We start from the raw sequence: 26,983 nt of genomic DNA, 5'->3' as shown, positions 1-26,983 counted from the left end.
ATCCACTGAGCCAAACTGGTTAGGGCTGTCCCTTCATATTTTTGGTTTAAAAATGTAATAGATTCAACATTTCCTCCTAACATATTTATAATCCTTATAAATATGTTAGATAATGCTAATGACTGAAATTATACATAAAAGACTAAGTTGGATGACCTTAAACACATTATTGTTTGGGGTATTATTTAAGTCATGATATCAAAAACAAATAAGTATATTTCAAATATAGAGAATGTTCAGAAAGCAAAGTACTTGAAAAGGGTTAGGCCTGTTATCTTTATCCCGGTGTTCCCACTTTCCTTCCTTTTGCCCTTTCCCTAAGGTGATTTTATTTGCCTTCATGTGAATTTTGCATCTGAGCATGAAATGCACACTCACACACTTGCATACACAAATGAGGTATAAATACAGAGTAGTATTCATGCTCAAATTTGGTAGGATTTCCTCTTTACTGAAAGTCTCAAGCTCTTCAGAGATAACTTGACTGTTGAAGATGGACTAGGTGGACAGAAGAGCTTTCCAGATGGGTTTGTCTTGAATAACATATGCTTTCCCTTCCCCAGGGCTGAGTGGAGTAGCTGGAATGAGTTCCCGCTGTGAGAAAGCCTGTAACCCTCAGATGGGAAATTTGGCTCTAGGGAGAAAACTCTGGGCAGACACCACCTGTGGTCAGAACGCCACTGAACTGTACTGCTTCTATAGTGAGAACGCTGATCTGACTTGTCGGCAGCCCAAATGCGACAAATGCAATGCTGCTCAGCCTCACCTGGCTCACCTGCCAGCTGCCATGGCAGACTCGTCCTTCAAGTTTCCTCGCACGTGGTGGCAGTCTGCTGAGGATGTGCACAGAGAAAAGATCCAGTTAGACCTGGAAGCCGAATTCTACTTCACTCATCTAATTATGGTGTTCAAGTCCCCCAGGCCGGCAGCCATGGTGCTGGACCGGTCCCAGGACTTTGGGAAGACATGGAAGCCTTACAAGTACTTTGCAACTAACTGCTCGGCTACTTTTGGCCTGGAAGATGATGTTGTCAAGAAGGGAGCTATTTGCACTTCTAGATACTCCAGTCCCTTCCCGTGCACTGGAGGAGAGGTAAGGGCACACATTTAAGTCTACACTGTACATAAGGTAGAAAAATGTTACCAGCCCACATTTTTTTAAAAGTATGAAGGTATACTTGTAGCAACATGAATGAAATTAGAATTTTTCATGAGCTTTATTTGTCATAAATTATTTCTCGCCCTTAGACATGGAGGTGTAGTCATTTTCAAGCAGGTTGCCCACTGACTGGGTTTAAGTTGGAATTCTAAGACTTTAATTTTTCTTTTTCTTTTTTTTTTCAATATCATCATTCTGCTTACGAGGTTTGAAAGGCTAGTAATTTAATCAGTTAGAAGGACTACTTACTGTGCTTCTAAGTGGGCAGGAGTTACTGAGACAGCCTGTTCCTGGAGCCCATGCTGGTATCTTCCTGAAACTGTTAACATAAATAGGAAGTAAATAAAAATAAAGCCAAGGGAGGAAAAAAAAATCTGTCAGAAGGATATGTTGTATAACAGTGGAGTTTTATTGTTAAGATTACAAGAGTGCATGGCAAACAAAAGAAGGTAGTTTTGATTTTGTTTTTAATGATACAAAAGTTATTTTCATACTCACAGATACATCAACCAATTCAGGGTCTTGGGTCTATCCTGGGCCCAAGACCATCTCAATTTCATGCTGCAAAACAGCCTCCTTAGCTATTAGTCCCTTTTCTATATAGGGTGATTTCTCTTTGTTTCATATTTCCGTTCTCCTAAGGGGGAAACAGATCTTTTAAACTTATATAGATGTACCTAATATATCTCCAGATATATGAAAAATTTCAGAGAAAATTGGGTGAAAGCAGATTAAGAGAATAAAATACCTTCAGAAATATTGATTTATAAAAAAGAGCAGAGAGGAAGTATGAAATTTCTAATTTTGGTACATGTCATAAACACAGATTAAATAAGTGGTTAACTTAGGGGTGATTTTGCCACCATCCCCCTTCTCAGGGGACATTTGGCAGTGTCTGGAGACATTTTTGCTGGGGAGAGAGACACTACTGGCATCTAGTAGGTGAAATCCAGGATGCTGCTAAATTTCCTACTGTGCACATGACAGCACCTCTCCCATTCCCAATAAAGAACTATTAGCCGTAATGTCAATAGCATAAAGGTTAAGAAAGCCCAGACAAGTTGTTAGGCATACATCTAATGCAATAGTACAATGGCTACAGAAACTAAGAGAGGCACTCTTTTAGCAGTCATCTATATTTCTATTTGCAGTTTTCCCTGGTGATAGTATTTAGTAACATTTATTGAGCCCCTACTATCCCAGGCACTGTACTCAGTGCTAATAATTGTGCCTTTGGTTTGGGTAGGGGGGTGGGGGTGGGGATTCTTGCCTGGGGCCTTGTGAAAAGTGGGTTTAGGAAACTCCCCCCCGCCCCACTGCCAAAGGCACATATGGACTTAGCCATGTGATCCAGCTATTTCTTCTGTGTGCACTTTGCAGACCAGGAATAGTGCCACTGGCACCAGAACGAAAGGATGTGGCACACACAGTACACAGACTATTTTCCACTTTTCTTCACGGTCCCTAAAGTTGGCTTAATATTGTAAATCCATGTGCACCCTACCATGATAGGCATTTTTAAAGATACCAGGAAAAAAAAGAGACAAGTTAGACTCTTTGTTTTCTTATGTGGAGAACACTTGCTTGGTGTTGCAAACAAATGAATGGCTTGAACTCTCAAATTGCTTTGGAATTGATTCACAGGCTGATATCAGCTTCCTACAGCTCAGTGCTACTGGGCCATGTGTATCTACGAAGCAGCAAAAATACAGTTTCAGTAACCAGATGGCAGGCATGCTTGCTTAGCAAACATTATATTGAATGTATTACAGTGGCCCAGCAATCACTTAGAGATGACTAAGGTAACATTTAGTTAACCTATAGTAAAAACAAAGATCTTATCGTTTTAAAACACAAACTACTATTGTCATCAATGTTTACATCAAAATTTAAAGCAGATAAAGACTAAAATCTGTTAGTTATTCCAATGTACAGTCGCATTTTAAATCTAGTTTTTACATTTTTTTTCATTGCAGTTATTTCAACAGACATATTTCAATGGCAAACAACAAACAAACAAACAAACAAAAAACATCAAATGCCACCTAATTTCCTCGAGAGCAAGATTTTTAAGTGTACATTAAACCATCTGGAATTCCCTCCCTTTAGAGGGCAGGTTAGGGAAGGAGTATTGCCCTCCTGAATTAGAGAGTAGAAGAAAGTCTTCCTCAAAGGAAAAACCAGGGCAAGCCTTCCCAGAAAATATTATTAACCCACCTCTTCTATGTTGCTCTGGAGTATCAATTCGTTTTAAGCTATGAATTAATTTCACAGTACACCTCTGTATCATCAATCTACACCTTTGGAAATGGAGTGATGAGAAAACTAAGCCAATGAATCTAGTATCAAATAAGTAGTTTCAAATTTCATTTATTGCTTATCTATAATATTATAGACCTATAACTCCCTCCATTCTATATAAGACTTAAGACTTCTCAAGATATTATCCTACTACTTAGGCTAAGATAAATATATCTCATACTTAATTTATTTCCATTGTTTATTCCAAAATACTTCTTTGGGCTTTTCAGGCCTTAGAGAGCCTGTAGTTTCATGTCTAACACACCAGATACCTACATTTACAGAACTGAAGGCACCAGTCATCCGAAAGAGGACTTTAAAATTGTAGGCCTAAAAATCCACCCAGAAGAATACTTTTAATTTTTAAATAATATGTATCTTTTTTAAAATATATTTTATTGATTTTTTACAGAGAGGAAGGGAGATGGATAGAGAGTTAGAAACATCAATGAGAGAGAAACATCGATCAGCTGCCTCCTGCATACCCCCTACTGGGGATTTGCCTGCAACCAAGGTACATGCCCTTGGCCGGAATTGAACCTGGGACCCTTGAGTCCGCAGGCCGACGCTCTATCCACTGAGCCAAACCGGTTAGGGCAATAATATGTATCTTTATTGATTTCAGAGGGGAAGGAGAGGGAGAGAGAGATAGAAACATCAATGATGAAAGAGAATAATTGATCAGCTGCCTCCTGCATGTCCCCCACTGGGGATGGAGCCCACAACCTGGGTATGTGCCCTGACCAGGAATTGAACCATGACCTCCTGGTTCACAGGTCAGTGCTCAATCACTGAGACATGCCAGATGGGCCAGAAGAATACTTTTAAAATCAAAGTTAAGTCTGCTATAAAGAAACTTCCTAAACTGCCTGGCTGGCTGGTGTGGCTCAGTGGTTGAGTGTCGACCTATGAACCAGGAGATCACGGTTCTATTCCTGGTCAGGGCATTTGCCTGGGTTGCGGGCTTGATCCCCAGTAGCGGGTGTGCAGGAGGCAGCAGACCAATGAGCCTCTCTCATCATTGATATTTCTATCTCCCTCTCCCTTCCTCTCTGAAATCAATAAAAAAAATATATTAAAAAAAACACAACACTTCCTAAACTGACCAGCAGTTTCAAAGAATGGGGTAGGGCTATCCTAAAATGTGTCTCCTTTATAGGAGGGCAGATTGAGATTCGGAGGTAAAAGTTAGTTATGTCAGAGAGCAAGGACTAAATCATAAGTCTTCTGGCTTTAAGTCTATTATTTGTTCCATAAAAACTATATTCTTCTCCACTATCGACCCCCAAGAACTGCTCACAGAGAGATTATATGCATATCTCTCTCCTTGCTCACTCTCATAACAATTTGTTATTCATTTGTATATGACAGGAAGGTAAGAAAGAATTCGCCCAACAACATTCCTCAGAACAGGAATGTCCTCTGAGATGTCACTGGTGTTCTAGGAATAGAGGTTCCATTCCAAACCAGGTTGGGAAACACTGACTGGGCTTAACAAAATTAAACATTTATAAATACATACATATTCACATTATTTATCCTGTATCCCCAAGTGGGAAATATAGGCTGAAACACTTCCAAACTCATTTATCCATGGGACCCTCTTTTTTTAGAACTGCAGTTGCTCTCTCTCAGAACTCCAGAGATCCCCAGAGCCCAACTTGGGAAATGCTTGGGTGAAGGTATAAAGTGCTCCCCACAATCCTGGCAAAAAGCACAGCCAGGGGAGACGTTGTTCAAAGGGTACAACATTTCAGTTATACAAGATGAATCAGTTCTGGAGATCTAATGAACAGCAAACATGACTATTGTTAACAAGACTTTATTGTATACTAGAGGCCCGGTGCATGAATTTATGCACGGGTGGGTTCCCTCCGCCTGGCCGGAGATCGAGGCCGATCGGAACCTATCTTGCCCAAGTCCAGATGGGGCCTACTGGGGCCAGGAGGTTGGCTGGCTGGCCCCCATCGGGGCCCCTCAGGGCCGCTGGCCTGGGGGAGGGACCACGGGAGGTTGGCTGGCCACAGGAGGTTGGCTGTGGGAGCACACTGACCATCAGGGGGCAGCTCCTGTGTTGAGCATCTGTCCCCTGGTGGTCAGTGCGCATCATAGCGACCGGTCATTCAGTCAACCGGTCGTAATGGTCTCTTAGGCTTTTATATAGAGAGATTTGAAATTTACTAAGAGGATAGATCGTAGTGTTCTCACTAAACACATGCAAAAAAGTAATGATCTGAGGTGATGGATATGTTAATTAGCTTGAAAATGGTGATTATTTCACAATGTACTAGTATATGTATATCCAATGATCAAATTGCACACTGTAAATAAATAATTCTTAATTTTCAAATATACCTCAATAATTTTTTTAAAAGACCCAGACAGGCTTGGTGCTTGGCATGGTTAGACATCAAGGCCCTCTGTCAGTTGGGGACTTAGTCTCCTATTTAGTTGGAGCAATAAATAATAATCACCTTGAAGCTAAAGATGATAGGTTAATTAGGCTTTTTCAGGATGAAAAGAAGCACCTCAGATTAGCTCTGGGTACAGAAAACAAGTAAGTGGGGAGATGTCGCAAGCTGTTTTAGGGCCCACACAGTCAGGCCTCATGGAACTGAAATTTCAATTATCACTATTTAGGAAACAGCATCGTTTCAGTGACTCCAAAGCAACTCTAAAGGGATATAGTTGTCATCTCCTTAGAAGTTACCACCACTTGCTCCCTGTTCTATTAACTTATTATTAGAAGAACTCTATTCAGAATTGGATAGCAACCAACCAAACGGCATGGATATTTTTTTCCAGGGCATTATAAATATGGAATATTTTATGGGAGGCAGCAGCACAGAGAAGCTAAGAACAGAGGGGGTTGGGGTCTCATATGAAGCACTAGGCAAGGATTGTTAAATAGGGTAAGGATTGCATCAGTCTTATTTACCCCTTTATCCCCAGCATTTGCTTGGGCCACAGTAGGCAATTAGTAAATCTGTAACTGAATGAATGAACACAAGAATGGCATAAAAGCAGGGGTGGGTAGGAGAATATCTTTACATGATACAGATGGAGGAATGAAGTGCTTGGGTAGGGGATATGATTCAGAAACCCTGATCTACATGGAGAAGCTGAGTTGGTAATAATAGGGCATAAGCTGTGGTTGAGGAAAGGCGATTAATGAAAGATCTTAAATAATATTTATTCATCCATTTATTCATCAAGTAATCTTTGAGTTTCTGTGTCTGATCCCATTCCAGATGCTGGGGATAGAGCAGGGAACCAAAGAGAAAAAAATTCCTGTCCCCATGAAGTTTAGGTTTCAGTGGAGGGAAGGGGAAGATAGAGAACAAATAATTAAGTAAAATATACAGTATGTCAGAGTGCGATGGTAAATCAGAACTAAGGAGAAAATAAAACAGGGTAAGGGATGGCAGGGAAGGGCTTGCTGTTTTGAAAGTGATTAAAAGATTTGATAGAATAAACCATGATAAGAACTTTGAGCTCCTGGCAAGTTTTCAGGAGCGAACAAAATCTGCAATTAAGGGTTTCATTTCTTCCCATCTATAGATATGGGAAAATGAAGTTGTGTGTTAAAATGACAAACATTGGTCAAAATCCCTCTGACTAGTGTTTCTTAGAATGAGAAAAGGAAGCTAAATGTCATCGATGGAAAAGCATATGACTGATGAGTAATCTGAAGCCTAAAGAAAGTTAAGTGACTGATTTGTGTACAATTACTCAGCTGAAAGCTGTACTTCCTGATGTCAAGCCCAGTGCTATCTGCGCTAGGTTAAACTTCCTTTGTGCCATGCCAGGTAGTGTGAAAGATACAAAACCTATATGCATTCCTTTCCTTCACAGTTCTTATAATCTACTGGGGAAGAGAGTAAATATTGCAATTTATAGACTGATTTATTAAATAACATGATATAGTACATGCTTAATTTCCCCAATATGTTGTACAGATAATATGCCTTTCAAGATTCAAGTATTTATTTGTCTATTTAGGCCAGGGGTGGGGAACATCCGGCCTACGGGCCATATAAGGCCCGTGAAATCATTGGTTTGGCCCTGCCAAGGCATTAGGGGTGAGTTAATTAAGTGTGTGACCAAATATAGCAGGCTAATTTTTTTAAGTTGATAATTTTGTATGGCCCAAGAATGATGTTATAAATATCCAAATGGCTGTTGGCAGAAAAAAGGTTCCCCACCCCTGCTTTAGGCCATTGGAAAGATTATGTTTCAATACCTCATGATAAAGTCAGTATGGCACAAGTGTGCAGAAAATGATAAATGACTTACTCAGGTTTATACAGGTATTTACAGTTATAATGTGCTAAGCAATATTTCGGATTTTTAAACTTAAAAGATAAAGCAAAGTAGTACATGAGTAGGACTATTTTCTAATTGGTCATCTATTTCTTCGGTCACTGAAATCTGCGCATGCCTCTTTCTGCAGCATCAATGGTCAGGAATCCTAGTGGCAGCTAATATCAGTTGAAGCCTTTCATGTGCCAGGCGCCCTATAAAGTGCACTGTACCCCTTATTCTCACAAGAATTAGTATTAGATCCATTTTACAGACAAAGACACTGAGACTTAGTGAGTCTAAGTAACCTGTTCAGAATCAAATAAATAATAGCTAACCTGAGCCAGAGCTGGGATTATTAGCTTGCCTTGAAATCATTTATATGATTAAGCTTTATTATAAATCCAAAATATAAAAAAGCACCAAATCCTATACTAAAATTAAATTGCTATAGCAATTATTAGGTATTATATACCACTTACTGTTTAACTGATAATTTGTAAATGGTTGCATGAACTTTGCATAAAAAAGTAGATGTTTTTACATTGATAGGAAAATTATCTACAACAAATAAAGATTGTTTGCACTTAGAGCATTTAAAATGAGCTAAATGTGAATGAGTATCAAAGTTCTTCTATACTACTTTGCATAGTTTTATTTGATTGGTTTGTTTTAGGGGGGAGGGGAGTACAATAGTTTTTATCAAGACAGCAACTGCTTTAAGCACTTTTTCTAACTTAGTCATCCTATGTATTAATGTTTTACTTTGAAGTATATTCTCTGCTACAATTTTGTTGAACTTCCTTGAAAAATAGAATATTGTGTATATTTGTTTAGAGTGCTTCAATTATCCACTCCCTGGGGCTGTATACCTTTCCTATAGGGGTGAGGCTAGAGATTTATAACAGCGCATTTCCCAAAAATACCTTTAGTTTAAAGAAAACCCACAGGGTGGTTATCAATTAAAAGTGTTTAAAGATGTGACATAAAAATTAGAATAACCCCAGAGATCAAATCAATAAACTTTGATTTATTGATTTCAAAAGAGGATTTTTTTCCTCCAAAAATGCCTTCTTTATAGCTATTTTTAAAAATCTATTTAGCATCTTTTTGCTTAGTATTTGTCTGATTCAATGGTTTAACTTTGCCAATATTTGGTTAAAATAGTCTTGAAACTTTGAGATAGAGGATTTTAAATGCTGGGTTAGTAATTAATGAATTACATTGAAAAATTAAGGCTGGACAATGAAGAACAGTTGAGGAGTACGCACCTGGAAGTCGGGTATATCTGGGCATACATGTAATGGAGAACCCTACATATTATAATGGGGTTATTAGAAGTTGGGGCTCTGGAAGATGAGGGAAATGAATCATGCCAAAGAATATATAAGTTACTACAGTGTCTGAAAAGTTGGTAAATGTAATCTCTCCCTCCTCTGCACTGCCATGCACTTTGTGTCACTCACATGTAGCTGAAACATCATGTCCCCTATCTCTTCTACTCCTGTAGGTTTGTTTCTTGAGCAACTTTGTCCCTTCTATCATTGTATATGTCCCTTCCAACCTCTGCACCTAGCACACTTCCCCTACAAGGCAAAAATGTCCAAAATATGTTTGTTGAATTGAATTACATGAAAAGAACTAACTATACAATCATAACACTGTTTATTAACTGTGTGGGGTGATATACATCTAAGTATTAATCTTTTCAAAGTAGTCATGATTCATTCATCCTTTCTACAAATATTTGTAAAGTATCTACTATGTGCGAGACACTATTTCAGGAGTTGGGGATACAGAGAAGTTAAAATTTTCTGCTCTTGAGCTTATATTCTAAATGTAAGGTGCTAAAGAATGTAAAATATATAGAATGTTAGGTAGTGATAGGTGTAAATAAAAATATAAAGCAGGGAAGGGAGCTAGAAAGTGGGGAGGGCTGTTTTGTTGGTTTTTTTTTTAATGTTTAGATAGAGCTCTCAGGGAATGCCTCACTGAGACTTTTGAATAGGACCTGAAAGAAAGAGAAGTGAGCAGTGAGCACATCCAGGGAAAGAACAAAGGCCCTGAGGAAGTCTGCCTGGTGCCCTTAGAACTGTGCGGATGCTAGTGTGGAGTCAGAAGGGTCAAAGTACAGTGTAGTAGGTGAGGTCAGGGGTCAGAGATTATGGGGTACTGTAAGTAAGGAGATACCCAGGATGACCCAAATTTATACCTAGATCAGTTAAAGCCTGTTAATTATTTTTAACATCCCCTTTCATTTTTAAATTGGTCCCAATTTGAACCATAAGTGATTATTTGAAGGCCATTGCTTTTACTCTGAATGACACTGGAGACCATTTGAGGTTTTAAGTAGAGGGGTGATATAATCAATATATTTTGAATAAGATCACTCTGATTTGTATGTTAAGAAAAGATCAAAGTGGGAAGGAGGGAGACTAGTTAGAATGATATTGAAATAATTTAGGCTAGATTTAATGGTGCATGGACAGAGGGGAGCCGTGGAAATGGTGAAGAGTGGTTGAGTTCTGGATCTATTTTATGGAGAGAGTCAATAGTATTTGCTGAAAGGTTGAATGTGGAGTGTGAGAGAAAGAGAGTAGTAAGGATGTTTTTAGCCTGAGCACCTGGAAGAGTAGAACAGCCATTTCTGAGATGGAGAAGATTCTAGGGGGAGCAGACTTGGAGAGAGATGCCAAGAGCTCATTTTTTGGACACATTAAGTATGAGTTGCCTATGAGATATCCAAGTGGAGACACTCAGTAGGTAGTTGGATCTGTGCGTTTAAAGCTCAGAGGAGAGATCTGAACTAAATATATAAATTTAGGAGTCATCAGTTTAGAGATGATATTTAAAGCTGTGAAACTGGATGAGATCATCAAGGGAGTGGGTGTGGATAGGAAAGAGGAAACTCCAAGTGCTGAGCCTAGGGCAGGATCAAACTGCCATTACCAAAAACACTTCTGAAATGGCCAAGGTTTACACGCAAGCCAGTCTCACCAATCTATTTGCCCAACAGTTGTTTAATTAAGCAGCAATATGAATTGAATAACATTGAATTACCACAGTCAGAACAGTAGGTGTGCATTCTAAAATGACAAGTGAGAGAGAATGCATAAGAGCTGCAACGTGAAGCTTTCAAAAGACAAACCAAAACAAAGAGGGGAAAGGGAAAGCACTGATTGGATAACAGATGATGACGGAAGAGAGGAAACAGGATAGATGGAGAAAGATATCTTTGAAAATACCATGCTGAAAGAGAAATGTTGACTCTAGGGGGCCTTCAAAAATCTCTTCAGGTTTAAGGGCCTTGTATTCATTTTAACTCATCCAACTTGTTTTTTCTTTCTTTTTAGACTCAGAATTCAAACTATAGGAGCAATTTAATTTTGGAATGCCCCTGGGTCATCACAGTACTGAAAATGAAATTAAAAGATAGCATTGTACACATTTCCTCTGCTTAGTATGTTGTAAACTTTGATTTGCAGAATGTGGTGGAGAGTGTCTACCTAAGGCATGAGAGCTATGTAATAATCTCATTTAAGTGTTTAAAATGTCAAGATATGTCTTATTAATGTTTTAATTAGTGTTTACTATATTAATGGTTAATTGTTCTGTTAAGAGAGAGAAGAGAAAGCCAACATTTAGAGATCACAGTACACAGTAGAACGGGCAGTTACTGTGCTGGGCCTTTCACACACATCTCACTTAATCGCTATAGAACACACTAATTTCTTGGATAGTTTGTCTTGTTAACAAACAAAAGAACAAAAACAAACAAACAAAAACACAAAACACCAACCCTCTCTCTGTGTCATATTTATCTTCTTTTCCTAACTGTCTTGCAACTGACAGAGGAACAGAAGTCTTTCCAAGTATCGCTAAGTTTGCTGATGTCACTTTATACTTTATAACCACAATTCCTAAAACAAACAAAAAAGTATGAAAAATATTCAGATGGTTTCTGCATGACATCATGTTTATTTGAGCTAACACTGTATCTTTCAGCTGCTATTGAAAAAGACTTTGTTTTAAAATTGAAGATAGAAAATGTAGTCACTTTGTTATACCGTTTAACCTTCATGAAGAATTATTTTTTATTTCAGCCAATCTAACCCTTCTGAGGTCTTTGGGGTTTTCCATTAATTCCTTTTGTAATCAATGCCTGGATTTCTCTCATATTCCATGTCCCAATAAATAACCTCTGACCGCCTCCTCCCACCCCACCCCCTCCCCCGGCAAAAAAAAAATATAACCTCTGACCCCTTCCCCACCTCCAAAAAAAAACCCCACAAAAACAAAATAAAAGTCAATGGAGAACACATCCAGTGATCTATTAGAAGAACTAGGCAGCTCACTCTCCAGGAATCCTCCTCCTTGTTATTTCCCATTCCAATATACCCAAAGGGATGCACACCCTTTTGTAACAATAGCTACCTCTCTGATGATTATCAAAGTTTAGAACAATGGTTCTCAACCTTCCTAATGCCTCGACCCTTTAATACAGTTCCTCATGTTGTGGTGACCCCCAATTTCATTGTTACAAATTGAACATAATTAAAGCATAGTGATTAATCACAAAAACAATATGTAATTATATATGTGGTTTCTGATGGTCTTAGGCGACCCCTGTGAAAGGGTCGTTCGACCCCCAAAGGGGTCGCGACCCACAGGTTGAGAACCGCTGGTTTAGACGAATATAAGGCCACTGGGGGATTTTCTCTGCGGGAGGGGTATAGTGAAGAGGTATAGTTTGCAAAAACAAAGAACAAGATGATTGTCAACTCCTGTTCTCCAACTCCCAACTCCCTCCCTTCCCATGTACCCTGTCTTTTTCTATTTATTTCTTCTGGCCATTCCTTACCCCCCCGCACCCCCCCAATTTTCATTTGTTTCCTCCAAGCATTTATTTATGTCACATTAGACCACTTCTTTTATCTCTTCTCTGGTCCCAAAATACCTATTTGTCTCCAAAAATGAGCACGATACCTAGCCTGTTCCCATGATCTTCTCTCTGGAATCTTCTATCAGTTCTCTCAACTCCATTGCCCCTGTCTTTCCATCACACCCCAATTCTAGATCAATCCTACTGTTCACCTTCTTGTTCTTCAGCCAGACAGCTGAACTCTAATACGAAAAATAATAACACTTATACTGAGAAATGCTCTACAAATTTAGGCTTTCCAACCTCCAATTTGGCCCTCAAACTTCCCTGGAAATCATTTTTTCTTCAGCTCTCTTTCATTCCTTCAGCGACTCAGTGTCTCTCTTTTCCCTAAGACCCCTTCTCACACCCATTGTTTGCTCTCAGTTAAAGTGCTTGCTTCTTATCTCACTGAGAAAATAAAAATAAAAACCTAACACAGAGAGGCCCATCAAAGTGAAAAGCAGAGATCCATTCTCAGTTTCTTTCTCTCCTCAGCCAAATTCAGTCACTCACCAAGTCCTACCCCATTTTGCTACTGGAGTCTCCCTTGAATAGGTATACTTCTCTCCACCCCTTCAGCTACCCTGGCACAAACCACCATTGTTTTTTATCTGTATACATTATTGCACTAATGTTCTCCTAAATGGTCTCTCCAGCCTGTTTTGCTTGAGTCCCAATATATTTTCTGTTCACCTTCTATATCACACTCTGAAGGATCTTTTTAAAATCCAAAATAGCACTTTCCTGCTTAAAACTCATCAGTGACTCTCCGGTTCCCTCATAACATAGTCCACATTCTTTAATGAGGCATGCTAGGCCCTTTCTGAATGCCCCTTGGCTTTATTTCCCATTACTGCCTCTTATACCCTCACCTCCAGCGGTATTTATTGAACTATTTGTATTACTCCAAGGTGCCAGGCTCGTTCTTACCTTCTGACCCTTGCACACATGATTTCTTTTCCCAATGCTCTTCTCTTATACTGCCCTCTCATTCACTTAGCTAAATTATGTGGAAAGACACAAACCTATCACTGCCTATTGGAGAACAGTGGAAAGTACATGTAAAAGTTACCTTGGGGATTTTATTTTTCATCAGATTATTGGAAATGATTAGATAAGGGCCCTCATGCTTCTGCTTCTTTGGTGTTCCCAGTTGGGCTTCTTTTCACAATGCTGTGCTGGGTGGAAGGTGATTGTTTTGTGATTCTGCAAAACAACTGTCTTGTGACAGTGCCTCTGGACACTATGGATTCACTTGGATAAACCACCAAGCTTGTCACTCCCTCTCCCTAACTAAGAACTGCTATTTCAAGTAAGACAAATCCAAATTACCTGCATTTCTAGAGTTGGGAGGAGAAACTAGCTTTGAAGAGAGAGGTTTCAATATTATTTTCTTTGACAAAACAAACCCCCCCTCAAAAAAACTTTAAAAAAACAACCACCAAAAATCTTGTAAGCTATGTCCCTTTCCTGTTACTTGAACTTCACTGTGGTATAATCCTGCCTTCAAGGAGTTCACAGTCTGAACAAGACTTTTAAATTGTTGTCTCTTAAGTAAAGGATGAATAATAATCAAAAGGTAGGGAAGGGAATTCCATGGGAAAGTGCACATGTATAAGGAAAGTCAACTCTTAGAATGGCTGGAGAGTACAGTATGGAAGGGTAGTGGGGAAGAGAGAGGGATGGGGGAAATGAAGCTGGCTCTGGAGGCTCAGGTCAGATTATGCAAGGTCAAGTGAACCAAGTATTTTGGACTTGATCCTGTGGGTAGTGGAAATCCATCAACATTTCTTCTGGTAGGGACAACATAATCAGAAAGACAACTCAGGGAGCAGTATGAAAGATTCTTGAGCAAAACTTATGAGATTAAATTTAATAGCTGTAAACATAAATTCCTCTTTTAAAAAATCAACTGTACTATCACTAGAGAGGTGTGACTTATCAGCCATTCATGTGAAAAAGACCTGAGGGTTTCAGTTGATTGTAATTTCAATGTGAGTCAACAATATATCAAGACTACCAAAAAAGCTAATGCAATCTTAGGCTACGCTGAAGAAGAATGTTCCAAACAAAGGAGAGAATAGTCCTTCTGTTGTGTTCTCCAGTTGAAGCATAGCTAGAATATTATGTTCAGGCCAAGGATATTTCTATTTAGAGAAAGCTGAATAGGACTGGTGAGATCAATTAGAAACCTCATTGCATAATGAACAATTAACTTGGGATATTTCTCCTATGAGAGAGGATTTATGGATGCTCAGGCATTGCTGACATTCTTCAGATATTCGGAGAGGGATTAAATGGACTTTGATACTGGCAGAAGGCAAGAGTATGACCAAAGAAAGACTTTCTTAAAAACTGGATGTATCCAAAAGACAAAGTGAGCTCCCTTTAGTTTTCCATCCAGGAAATGTTTTGGTAAAGTCTGAATGATCACCAGTGAGTGATATTACAGACAGGACTCATGTACAGATTTAAAGGTTTGTGTCAGGACTCTATAATGTCCCATCCACCTCTGGGTACATAGATTATACCAAAGGGTGAGTAAATGACTGAAGAAAATCCTTTACATCCAAACAACTCCAATAGCAGAGGTCATGGATTGGGCACTGCTCAGCTAGTCATGACAGTCTTTCTGCTAGGTAGACAGAAACCCTCAATTTTGGTGTAAGAAGAGTGGTCCTTTATAACCATTACACATATGTAAGTAGCTTCACTGACAAAGAAAGGGAAGGCAGGGAAAAGACAAATAAGTCCCTCTTCTCTCAGTCTCTATCTTGTTTTTTTTAAAATATATTTTTTATTGGTTTCAGAGAGTAAGGAAGAGGGAGAGAAAGATAGAAACATCAATGATGAGAATAATTGATCTGCTGCCCCCTGCATGCCCCACACTAGCCTAAATGACTTTAATTTAGAGAACTTAGATTCTTCATATGTAAATTGAATCAATGTCAGAAAGAATAAGATAAGGCATACATCTGTGTCATAAGTGGCTCCTATATAAGTGCTAATTATTATTATTTGATTACATTATCAGTGAAGTTGTTCATCAGTCATTCAACAAGTATTTGAGTGCATACTATGAGTCTTGCACTATCTCAGGCTCTAGGGGTACAGTAATAAACAAAAGCAGACATAAAAATGCACTCTAAAGCCCAGGCAACTGGGCTTTTTTAGAACACAAACCATTTATCAGTTAGTGGCTTCTCATACTAACATAGGTTAACTGTCAATGTTTATATTACCACTAGAGGCAGAATTCGTGCACAGGTGGGGTCCCTCTGGGTGGCCTGCAGGGATCCAGCCGAAAGCCACAGTCCAATGCTGCCTGAAGCTCCCACCTGCCACTCCTGCTCATCCTGGCCCCACTGTGCCTGCCACGGGCTCGTGCCCGATCAGTCCTGATTGGGAGAGGCTCGTGCTGCTGCAGCAGCGCTCACCAGCCATGAGCCCTGCATCTGGTGCCCTCCCAAGGGGAGTGACCTGCGGGATCCCTCCCAAGGGGTCCCGGATTGCGAGAGGGCACAGGCCAGGCTGAGGGACCCCACCAGTGCACAATCAGGCCAGGGAGGGACCGCGGGAGGGCTCCAGGGCATGTCTGGCCCATCTTGCTCAGTCCTGATTCTCCAGACCCCCACAGCAAGCTAACTTACCAGTCAGAGCATCTGCTCCCTAGTGGTCAGTGCATGTCATAGCTACTGGTTGACCAGTTGACTATCTGCCCCCTGGTGGTCAGTGCATGTCATAGGAAGCGGTTGAGCAGCCTTAGCATATCATTAGCATATTACATGTTGATTGGTTGTTTGGTTGTTTTGCCCTTTGGTCTATTTGCATATTACCCTTTTATTATATAGGATATAATGCTATGCATTACTATACAGGGACATGAAAGTTGGGCAGTAAAGATGGCTGATAGGGGGAAAAAATGATTCATTTGAATACAGTGTTGGAGGAGACATCTATGGATAACCTGGACCACCAGAAAGATGAACACGTGGGGCCTAGAGCAAATTAAGCCTCAAATATTACTGGAAGCAAAAATGACAAAACTGAAGCTATCCTACTTCAGGCACATCCTAAGAAGGCAGGGTTCTTAAGAAAAGACAATAATGCTCGGGAAAATAGAAAGCAGCAGGAAAAGAGGAAGGATCAATATGAAATGGATTGACTCCATGAAAGAAGCCACAGGCATGTGCCTATAGGAGCTGAACAGGCTGGAGAGGACAGGACAATGCAGACATCCTAGGTCTCCAAGAGTCAGAGCTGACAACGACATGTAACACACACATGTTTCTAGGAGCATCAGGGGGTCTACATTCTTGCTTAGTGCTTTTGGACAGATATTTAGTTAGGGAACATCAGTTTGAGTCATTTAATAGTTGATAAAGTTAATATAAGAAATTACATAGCTTTTATTAAAATAGTAGCCCAGTCATCTTCATAGGTAGTAAAAAATAAACTGGAGGGAGTCAGATTTAGAGAAAATGAACAAATAGATGTACAAAGGACAATTTATGTCTCTCCATTCCATATTTTAGACCTACGTATCTACTGTGACACTACAAATTCTTTTAAAACTATACTATGAATGTCAAGTACTAGATAAGGAAATAAGTTTTTAAAGATATTTTTAGATGGCAATGTTATGATAAGATACAAGAATGAGCCTAAAGTAAAATTTCTTATCAAAACTGAAAAAAATGTAGCCACCTACACTTTGTTGGTATTTCAGACTCAAAGAGGAATTTCCAAGTGATTTTCTTAAGAGGTTGCTCTGTAGTGAAATTAGAATGAGCAAGCTGAGTTCAGGTTCTGTCCCTCACCTGGATTCCCTATTCTTTTGTTAAGAATAGATATTTTGTGATTTTGTATGGCAGGTTTGTTGTTAAGATTAATGGTTCTTTTAAAGTAATATGCTTGAAAAAGTCTTTCTTGAGGTCCTGTTCAAGTCAGTTAGGGAACCATAACATATTTACAAGATTATTAATTTGAAATATTGTAATCATAACTCACAAGCACCTGTTTATCAAGCACTTGCACCAGGCACAGTGGAAATTCAAGGCTGGATATTCAGTGATGTGCCATTTCTGCTCCTTTTGTAGCTTTCCTTCTTTAAAAACCCACTTGATAAGGCATTAACTACTTCACACGGTCTAGCAGGTGCTGTGTAACCCGGAAGATAGGTTGCCTATGGAACTGTCCCCTGGTAGTTATCCTTAAAGGCCACCCTATATAATAAACCCCTAATATGCAAATCGACCAAACAGCGGAATGACTGGTCGCTATGACTCACGCTTACCACCAGGGGGCAGATGCTCAATTCAGAAGCTGCCCCCTGGTGGTCAGTGCACTCCCACAGGAGGAGTGCTGCTCAGCCAGAAGCCAGGCTCATGACTGACAAGTACAGCGGTGGTGGCAGGAACCTCTCCTGCCTCCGCAGCAGTGCTAAGGACCCCTCAGGGGATGTCCAACTGCCAGCTTAGGCCCGCTCCCCATGGACATCCCCCAGGGGTCCCGGACTGCAAGAGGACTCAGGCCAGACTGAGGGACCCCCTCCCCCCAGTGCATGAATGTCATGCACTGGGCCTCTAGTTTAAAATATTCTGGTTAATTTCTAGCCAGTTACCTTCATCACTTCATTGGTAGGAAGAGGGGAAACTGATTTGTTTCATAGGTGGCTGCTGAATATTTAGGCTGCTGCCACCTCCCCAGAGCTTTCTTCCCCTCTGTTACCTCAGCCTTTCCTGTCAGTTTGCCTGTCAGTTTAGTTGGCATGGAACCAGAAATATTATTTTCTCATGGACTAAATAATACAATGACAGATGTTATGGAAATATGCAGATAATATCGCAACATTCTATTCAATTGGAGAAGTAACTTTTTCATCCCCTCTCCATTTCCCAAAATAATGACATTAGAACTGTAGTCATGCCTCCATGATTATTGGAGATGAGTGCTCAAAAGGCTACAAAAATGAAATTCTCTTAGAGGACTAATTTTTTTCTTCTCAGTTCTCTGTCTCCACTCAGCTCCATTTCTTCCCAAATGGCTGCATTGAAAATACTATAGGTCTTTTACAGTCTGAATATTCCTTATGTTACAAAAAAACCTTTCAAATATATTTGGATTAAAAAATAAAATTGGGAAAAGGGATGCTCAGAAATAGAGGTTAGAGTTTGTTTGACATCTTAGAGGGGAAAATGTCTGGAAAATAATGTCATCAGTAACTTGTGCATGTACATGAAACAGAGGTCATTTGCTACTCAGCCAAAGTGGTAGTTGGTCTAGAAAGTGTGTGAAGTGAGACATGGTGGATATTTTACCTGGAGAATGAAAGGTAAGTTGATGGCTGCCCTTAAATATTTAGACTTAAATAAGCACTTCCTTATTTAAGTTAAAATAAACCTACTTTGTATAGCTCCAAGTCAAGTTTACAAGTTGCATAGGACAGATTCCAGCTTTACACAAAGGAACATTTTATGTTTTTTTGTTGATTTTTAGAGAAAGAGGAAGGGACAGGGAAAAACATTGACCTGAGAGTGTAACATTGACTGAGTACCTTCTGTATGCCACCCCCACCCTCCCTGGGGATCAAACCTACAACTCTTAGCATGTGCCCTGAACAGGAATCAAACTACCGGCAACCTTTTGGTGCATGGGACGCCACCCAACCAACTGAGCAACACCAGCCAGGGTAAAACGGAAGAACTCTTTGATGATTAGAACCATCACAAAATGAAATATGCTCCCTGATGAGGTGTGGAATCTAGTCAAGACTAAATGGATGTCAAGTATTCTAGTGGGACTTCCTGCATTGAGAAATTTGGGTTAAGTAGCCTTATGTTTTCCTCTGATATTTAAGATTATTTTGAGCTGTTTTCTAACATCACTTTGACAGAGCTTAATTTTCAAGAATTAGGGGAAAACTGAAATCTATGCGTGTTATTGTTTGTTTTTCTTATTCAGTTTTGTATCCAGAGGACCTACCATATGGAATATTTCCTCAATAAGTAATGATTGAATTAATAAATAAATGACATAGTAAATGATAATAATTCCTTTATTAAAAGGCTTAATGTCACACAGACCCAGAATTTTATCTTACTTAATCACAGCTTTGTCATCATTTAGGAGAAAAAAAATGACAATGATGATGGGAGATACAATTAGAATTTATATTAGCCAAGTTTGCAATCTATTCAGACTGGAGATGTCTTTTTCTCATCCAAAGTATAAGAAAGTGCCCTGGCTGGGTGGCTCAGTTGGTTAGAGTGTTGTCTCAATACGCCAAGGTTGCAGATTTGAACCCTGGTCAAGAATCAACCAATGAGTGCATAAATAAGTGAAACAGCAAATTGATGTTTCTCTCTAACAATAAATAAATAAAAATTTTAAGTATAAAAAAGAAATATTTTTAGAAACTGAATGAGATTTAATTTGTTTCTCTTTGGAAGTCAGAATTTCTATTGTGGGCTTCCTTGCTCTGTAAGCCCAGTGATTTAAATATTCTAAAAAAAATTCTCTACTACCAACTCTTCTCTATATAACCTCTACTCTGGAGCAGAAGGAAACATAAATAAATTTTTATGGTATTTACTATTTTCTGTCATTATGAATACTATAAATTAGTTTACTAGTCATATATATATAAGCATCAAGCAGTTTTCTAAAGAGGCTGTATCATGTTTTGTTTTTCTTTAAATATATTTTATTGATTTTTTACAGAGAGGAAGGGAGAAGGATAGAGTTAGAAACATCGATGAGAGAGAAGCATCAATCAGCTGCCTCCTGCACACCCCCTACTGGGGATGTGCCCGCAACCCAGGTACATGTCCTTGACCGGAATCGAACCTGGGACCCTTGAGTCCGCAGGCTGATGCTCTATCCACTGAGCGAAACCAGTTACGGCATGGTCTACCAGTCTTTTAGTTGTATTAATTGTAATTCATTAAATGTAGGTCAAAATAGAGAAAACAATATCTACTTTTTACTTTTTAAGCCAGTTACTGGCTTTTATTTCTGCAAGTCCTTCCTTCTAATTCAGCTTTTGCTTTTCACCTTTAATTCATCTCTTGCAATTAATCCTTATATTCCAGACTGGAATTGAATGGGAAAAGGTAAATGAGATCCATCTCTAGTGGTAAAACTTTGCATGATGGTGATAAATAACTATCTTCAAGGTCTCCTACAAATGAAGGACAAAGCGGCCCTATGCTACCTAGTACAACAGTAACAGCAAATATTTGTCTGTAGTTTAGGGAAAGTCGGGAGGTCCCTTTGAAGTTTATTTGTGTGATAGCCAGGATGTTCTCACCAGGGCAACAGTGTTTAAAGTGTGATATTTTTTTAAAACTTTAATCAGGACATTTTGGTTGTTTCTGATTAAGGCTCCTAAATGAAAAGATGAAAGCACATTTTACTCTAGGTTTGCATTATGAAAAACCCTCAATAGGCACACATATCTTCAATTAAAAAAAGTTAGTTTTAAAGTCAAACTACAGTGGTCTCCTGCTTATCCCCAAAGGATATGTTGTTCTAAGGCCTCCAGAGGATGCCTGAACCTGCAGATGGTACTGAACTCTACATATACTCCCATTTTCCCTATACATACATACCTATGATAAAGTTTAAACTACTCTTGCACTTTGGGGCCATTATTAAGTAAAATAAGGATTACTTGAACACAAGTACTACAATATCAGCCATTGATCTGATAGCCTAGATGGCTACTAAGTGGCTAATGGACAGGAAGCATATGCAGTGTAGATATGCTGCACCCCAGGAAGGGACCAAGAGGGATGAGTAAGACTTCATTAGACTTATCAGAATGGCACGCAATTTAAAGCTTATGGATTGTTTATTTCTGGAATATTCTATTTTCAGACTACGGTTGACCAAGGGTAACTTAAACCAAGGGGAAAAAAAGGATAAGGGGGGGCTGCTGTCATTGCCAACTATGGTTCTCTATGGCACGCAGTCAGGGAAAGTGTTTTATGTACATACTAGGGGCCCAGTGCACAAATTTGTGTACCTTGAAAGGAACTGTGGGCCGCAAGATTGCAGTGGGCATGGGGCGGGTCTCGGCCCATCCTCCGCGTGGCTCCTGGTCCCTGTCTGCTGGCAGCCTCACTCCCAGTGCTGCTCCCACACACTGATGGTGCCCGCCCCACTTGCACCTGCTGGCATCTGCCCCCTGGTGGTCAGTGCACATCATAGCATATCATTAGCATATTACACTTTGATTGGTTGAATGGCCGACTGGATACTTAGCATATTAGGCTTTTATTATATAGGACTGTTTCCTTCACTGTGAGAAAATTATTTAGTTTGATGAACAGATACTTCCTCAAAGAAGATGCATGTCAAATAAATACATAAAAAGGTGCTAACCAGTATTAGTCAACAGGAAAATGCACATTAGAAGCACAGTGAGATACTGCTCACATTCTACTATCAAGGCTAAAATTATGAAGACTGACAATACCAAGTATGGATGAGGATGTGTAATAACTAAAACTTTCATCATACATTGCTAGTAGAGATGCAAAAACAGTACAATCACCTTAGAAAACAGTCTTGCATGCAGTTCTTTATAAAGTTAAACATGCTCTTACCATACTACCTAGCAATTTTTCTCCTAAGTACCCATGAATAATAACTTGTGTTCTCACAATGACTTTTATCTGAATGTCCATAGCACTTACATTCTTAATAGCCAAAATCTGTAAATGACCCAAATGTCTATCAACTGATGAATGATTAAACAAATGGCCAAAATTCTTCAATCACTTATTTCTTGCTTTAATTTGCTTGTTCTCTATTCTTTCTTGAAACTGTTATAAATTGTCCCTTATTCTATTTAGGCTCTCAAAAGTCTTCTGTGAGCCAGCCAAACTCCCAGACCTTTTCTTTTCTTTCTTGCCTCCTGAATTGCATTTGCCATTATTAATTATATTTCCTTTCTTTGCATTCCCACTTCCTTTGACTTCTATGATGATGAATTTTTATTATTTTTCTACACTGCTCAAATGATTCTTTTTTTGGCATTATTTCTGGCTCATTTGCTTCCTTCTGACCTCTAACCATGAGTGCCTCCTAAAACTTAGCCCTTTGTTCTTAGTTTTTGTTTTGATATTCATTTTTTGGCCTCTAACAAATGACTCTTCTGCCCACTCTGCCCCCACTGCCTACACCATGGTTCAGGCTCTTCTTTGCCAGATTTATTCTCCTGAAAGGAAGTTCTGATCATTTAATTCCCCTGAAGATGTGCTTAAGACTTCAATTAGTCTATAATCAACCAAGGTTAGCTGTAATGTAATGATAATAACACTGAACTTGGCCTCTACTAACCTGGGTTCAAATACTAGCTCAGCTACTCACTAGCTAGGTGACCTTACACAAGTCAATTAACATCATTTCAGAGTTTCTATATCTGAAAAATGAGAGAGAATAAAACCATACCATAGGTTTACTGTAAGAATGAAGTCAAATTTAAAAAATTGTGAAATTGGAAATCATTAAGCATGAGTATGATCTTCCAACAAATATGTATTTATTCTTTTTATGTGTTTATTCTTATATGTGCCAAGAATTAGCAATACACCAGTAGGCAAGCAGACCAGGCCCTCTGCCCTCATAGTGCTCAAAGTGTAGAGAGGAACATAAGCAATTAAAATAGACATTGTAAGTTCTAGGTCTGGAGGAAATGACAGGTGCTTGGAGTAGCACATAGGAATAACATCTCATCTAAGCTAGCATTGTAGAGGAATGACGAAGAAAGCTTTCTGAATAAAAGAACATTTAAGATAACACCTAAAAGATAGGTGGAGTTGGCCAAATAAAGGTGTGGAGTAGTGGGTGGGCACAGCAACTAGATGTGAAAAGTATTCCAGGCAGTGGAAACAGCATCGGCAAAGGCCAGAAAAGGAGGGAGAGACCACGGGGCTTTCCAGGAACAGAATGGAGTTCAGTATGACTAGAGTATAAAGTTCAGTACAAAGAGAAGGAGCAAGAGTTGGAAGGAATGGGCAGTGATCGCAGAGAGATAATGCATGTAATTTCCAGCATAGGTAAAGCAACCCAAAGGTATCAATGATCCAAACTGTGTGCCCAGCATGGTGATAAGAAACAGAGGTGATCAATATTGGGAAGTTGGCCCGGTAGACAGTCAACATCTGGCTCCTAGCCACTGGGCTACATTCACTGATAGGGCTCAGTCCCAAAGATGGGAGATGGGCAAAAACAAGGCAGGTCCTCAGGAAAAGCTACTCACAAACCAAATTTACTTATAAAGAACATTGTTTTTCAAGGCATTTCTACATCCGATATTAAAAAAAAAATCTTCATTGCATCCTTGTAAATCAACCAGGAATCATTACTTTTATCAAGGGTACAATTAGTCACACCCATTAACAGAATAAAGGTGGCACAGTTAATCCTATCCATTATTAGGATGACAAGTGGAAGTGGGATAAATGATATAATTTTTTTGACCCTACATTTTAAATTTAACTTTAATCCAGGAATGGCTAGCTGCGAAACACATATAAAATGGGATACAGTGGAAAAATTATTACATTGGAGATCAGGAAACTGGATTCTAGTTTTAGCTCTGTCACAAACCTGTTGGTTGAGCTTTGGCAGGTCACTTTAAGCACCTGTGCCTCAGTTTTCTCTAGCCCAACAAGATCATCGATTGCTAAGGACTCTTCTGACACTCAAATCCTATGGTTGCAACTACTGAGGGTGAAGGAAAGCTAGAATTCCACATGTATTGGAGGATTTTTAACATTTACTTTCAGCCCCCATCTTAATTTTTATTCTGGTCTTCTGTCTTGTTTCTCATTCCTCCTTGCAGTTTTATTATTGCCCACCCCACTGAAGATATTTAAGAAGCTGCCTTTTCATCGCTTTAAAACTGTAAATATGCCCTTGAAACATGCAAAGAGGCTTTTGTGTACTTACAAATCGAGGTTATTATCGTACAAGTAAGTCACTTGAGTGCACTGCATTCCTCAGCTCGCTCCATTGAGAGCTTTATTAGGTTATATTGTCCTATCTTAGAAGGACTAGTTGAGTAGATAAGACTCTCCCACTTTAAAAGGTGGACTATCTGATGAAGCAGGGTGCCTAATGCTCTAGAGTGTAAGCAAAAGGATTTTGGTGCTGCCCAAAAGACAGACACACTTCTCTAAGACAAGTAGGTGCTCCACTTAAAGTGACACAGTCAAGGACAAATGTTCTAAAATTAAACCAACCAGCTGCTTTCCCGCAGATGCCCACCTGTCACTTATGCTATCTTCTCCTTGTCAAGTCTTCTCTCTTCGTGAAACCAGAACTCCCACTCACTGAAGCCCTTTTAAAGCTGAAACTTGCATACTTTCCAAAAGGTTACCTCTCCAGGGAGGCAGAAAGCCTGTTTCAAGAACATATTAATATTAGGGTACCTGTAGTCACTTAAGGAATCTATGCTCTTTGAGCTTTTCATCTCAAATACCTAAAACTTTAACTTAAATGGTGCCAGTAACTGGCTTCAGAAGTCAATTGACATAAAACCTTCCTTGTTAGTGAGGTGACAGTACAAAACTAAAGTGTGGATCTCCTTTTCTGGCCTTTGCCAATGCTATTTTATGAACATAAAAATAGGTGAGTTTTCAGTTTGGGGATAGCTTGATGAACAGTAGAAATGGAGACAAAAATATCAGTTTCTACATGTAGGTCTTAGGTATGTCATCAACCTAACAATGAACAATTATTGATGTGTAGTAACAAACTTCCACTGAATTAACCAGATGCTGTTTGTAAACCACTAGTAAACAACCACATAAAACAAATAATGTCTTTATAACACATTTGAAAATGTTTCTTGATCTAGATGTTATTCTAATTAGACTTAAATAGAGTAGGGAAGAAATGTAACTATTTTTCTTATGTAGAAGTAGTTTTTACTGTGAGGTGATTTACCTTTTTATTAGATTACTAGAGGCCTGATGTACAAAATTTGTGCAAGAGTAGGCCTCCTTCCCCCGCCTGCCAGCACCGGCTTCCTCTGGCACCCAGGGCCTGGGCTTCCCTCACAGCCCCAGCTTTGTCCCAAAGGTCATCCAGAAGGATGTCCAGAAGGATGTCCGGTCTAATTAGCATATTACACTCTTATTATAGATGTTAGGCAAAAGTTCCAGGGATTCCTCTCTAAATGTGTTGTCATTCTTGCAGTTGATGTAAATTAATTATATAACTGTTCAAATTTGGCACTCAAAGAGTCTTTTAATATTAATAAATATTTAATCCATTTTTTTAAGAAGTAAAATTTTATTAGTCATGTGGGGTGTAGTATAAGATTAGCATACAACTAATATATTTTGTAAGATAAAATTTATTATGAAATACTATGTACCTAGCATAGTCTCTTTAGAACAAAATGCATAACATATAAATAAAATTATATTATATTTATATTACCATGATTCTATATTGATTCACTCCTTCAATATGGTATTTTTGAGAATCTATAAGACAAGGTTTTAGATGGGAACACAAAGATGCATCAAAGCATAAAATAAATAAAATTATAATAGGTATAATAAATTATAGAGTTATAGTGAGGGCTTACCTATCTATTAAAAGATACAAATTACTAAAAAAGAATTATTGAGCCCAGCCGGTTTTGCACAGTGGTTAGCATCGAGCCATGAACCAGGAGGTCACAGTTCGATTCCCACTTAGGGCACATGCCAGTAGGGGGCATGCAGGAGGCCACTGAGCTATGACTCTCTGAAATCAGTAATAAAAGAATTATTTATTAAACTTACAAAGTTGAAATGCTTATAGTTTAAATTATTTTTAATGTTTCTTTGTTTGATGTGCCCAATAAGAAAACTCATTTGTTTTCAAGACTTTTTATCTATTAAATGTATCCACACCTCTAAACTTATAAAACTTCCAGTTTGTAGTTTTATAAGTTGTATTTCATAAAAGTTAAGCTGACTTGGTTTTGTAGACTTCAGTTCTCAGCCAACATGCAGTAACAAGAACCAGACTAACACTGCTGCCTGAAACAACTCAAAATTGGACAAAATATATGAAACAACTGTTTGGGGGTATTAGACGTTAGCAGCAGATGACAGTGATCCCTGAGAGAAGTAAATGAAGTGAGCCCTATGATTGCCTCGGCTTGCTTCCTAGAGAGAATTTCCAGGCTGGGGTGCAAGGAGTAGGAACCAAGGAAAAGCCTAATGGATTTTCTGAATTAAGCAGCTGAGAGTCTGGATAGAATTTGCAGGGCAGAGTACCAGAGAGGA

General features: G+C 39.0%; 1 protein-coding gene across 5 annotated transcripts in view; it reads left to right on the top strand.

The window, feature by feature from the left end:
- The window catches only part of NTN4 (netrin 4), a 117,660-nt gene that overhangs the window by 2,418 nt on the left and 88,259 nt on the right, over positions 1–26,983 (top strand). For all 5 annotated transcript variants that reach the window (XM_006757617.2, XM_015559986.1, XM_015559987.1 and 2 more), the window contains exon 2: positions 564–1,093. In XM_006757617.2, the coding sequence (XP_006757680.1) occupies positions 564–1,093 (530 nt within the window). The remainder of the gene's footprint in view (positions 1–563; positions 1,094–26,983) is intronic.

The sequence above is a fragment of the Myotis davidii genome, unplaced genomic scaffold (assembly GCF_000327345.1).
Source record: "Myotis davidii unplaced genomic scaffold, ASM32734v1 scaffold13, whole genome shotgun sequence".
Lineage (NCBI taxonomy): Eukaryota > Metazoa > Chordata > Mammalia > Chiroptera > Vespertilionidae > Myotis > Myotis davidii.
The sequence above is the reverse complement of the archived record's forward strand: the minus strand, read 5'-3'. Positions and strand labels throughout refer to the sequence as shown.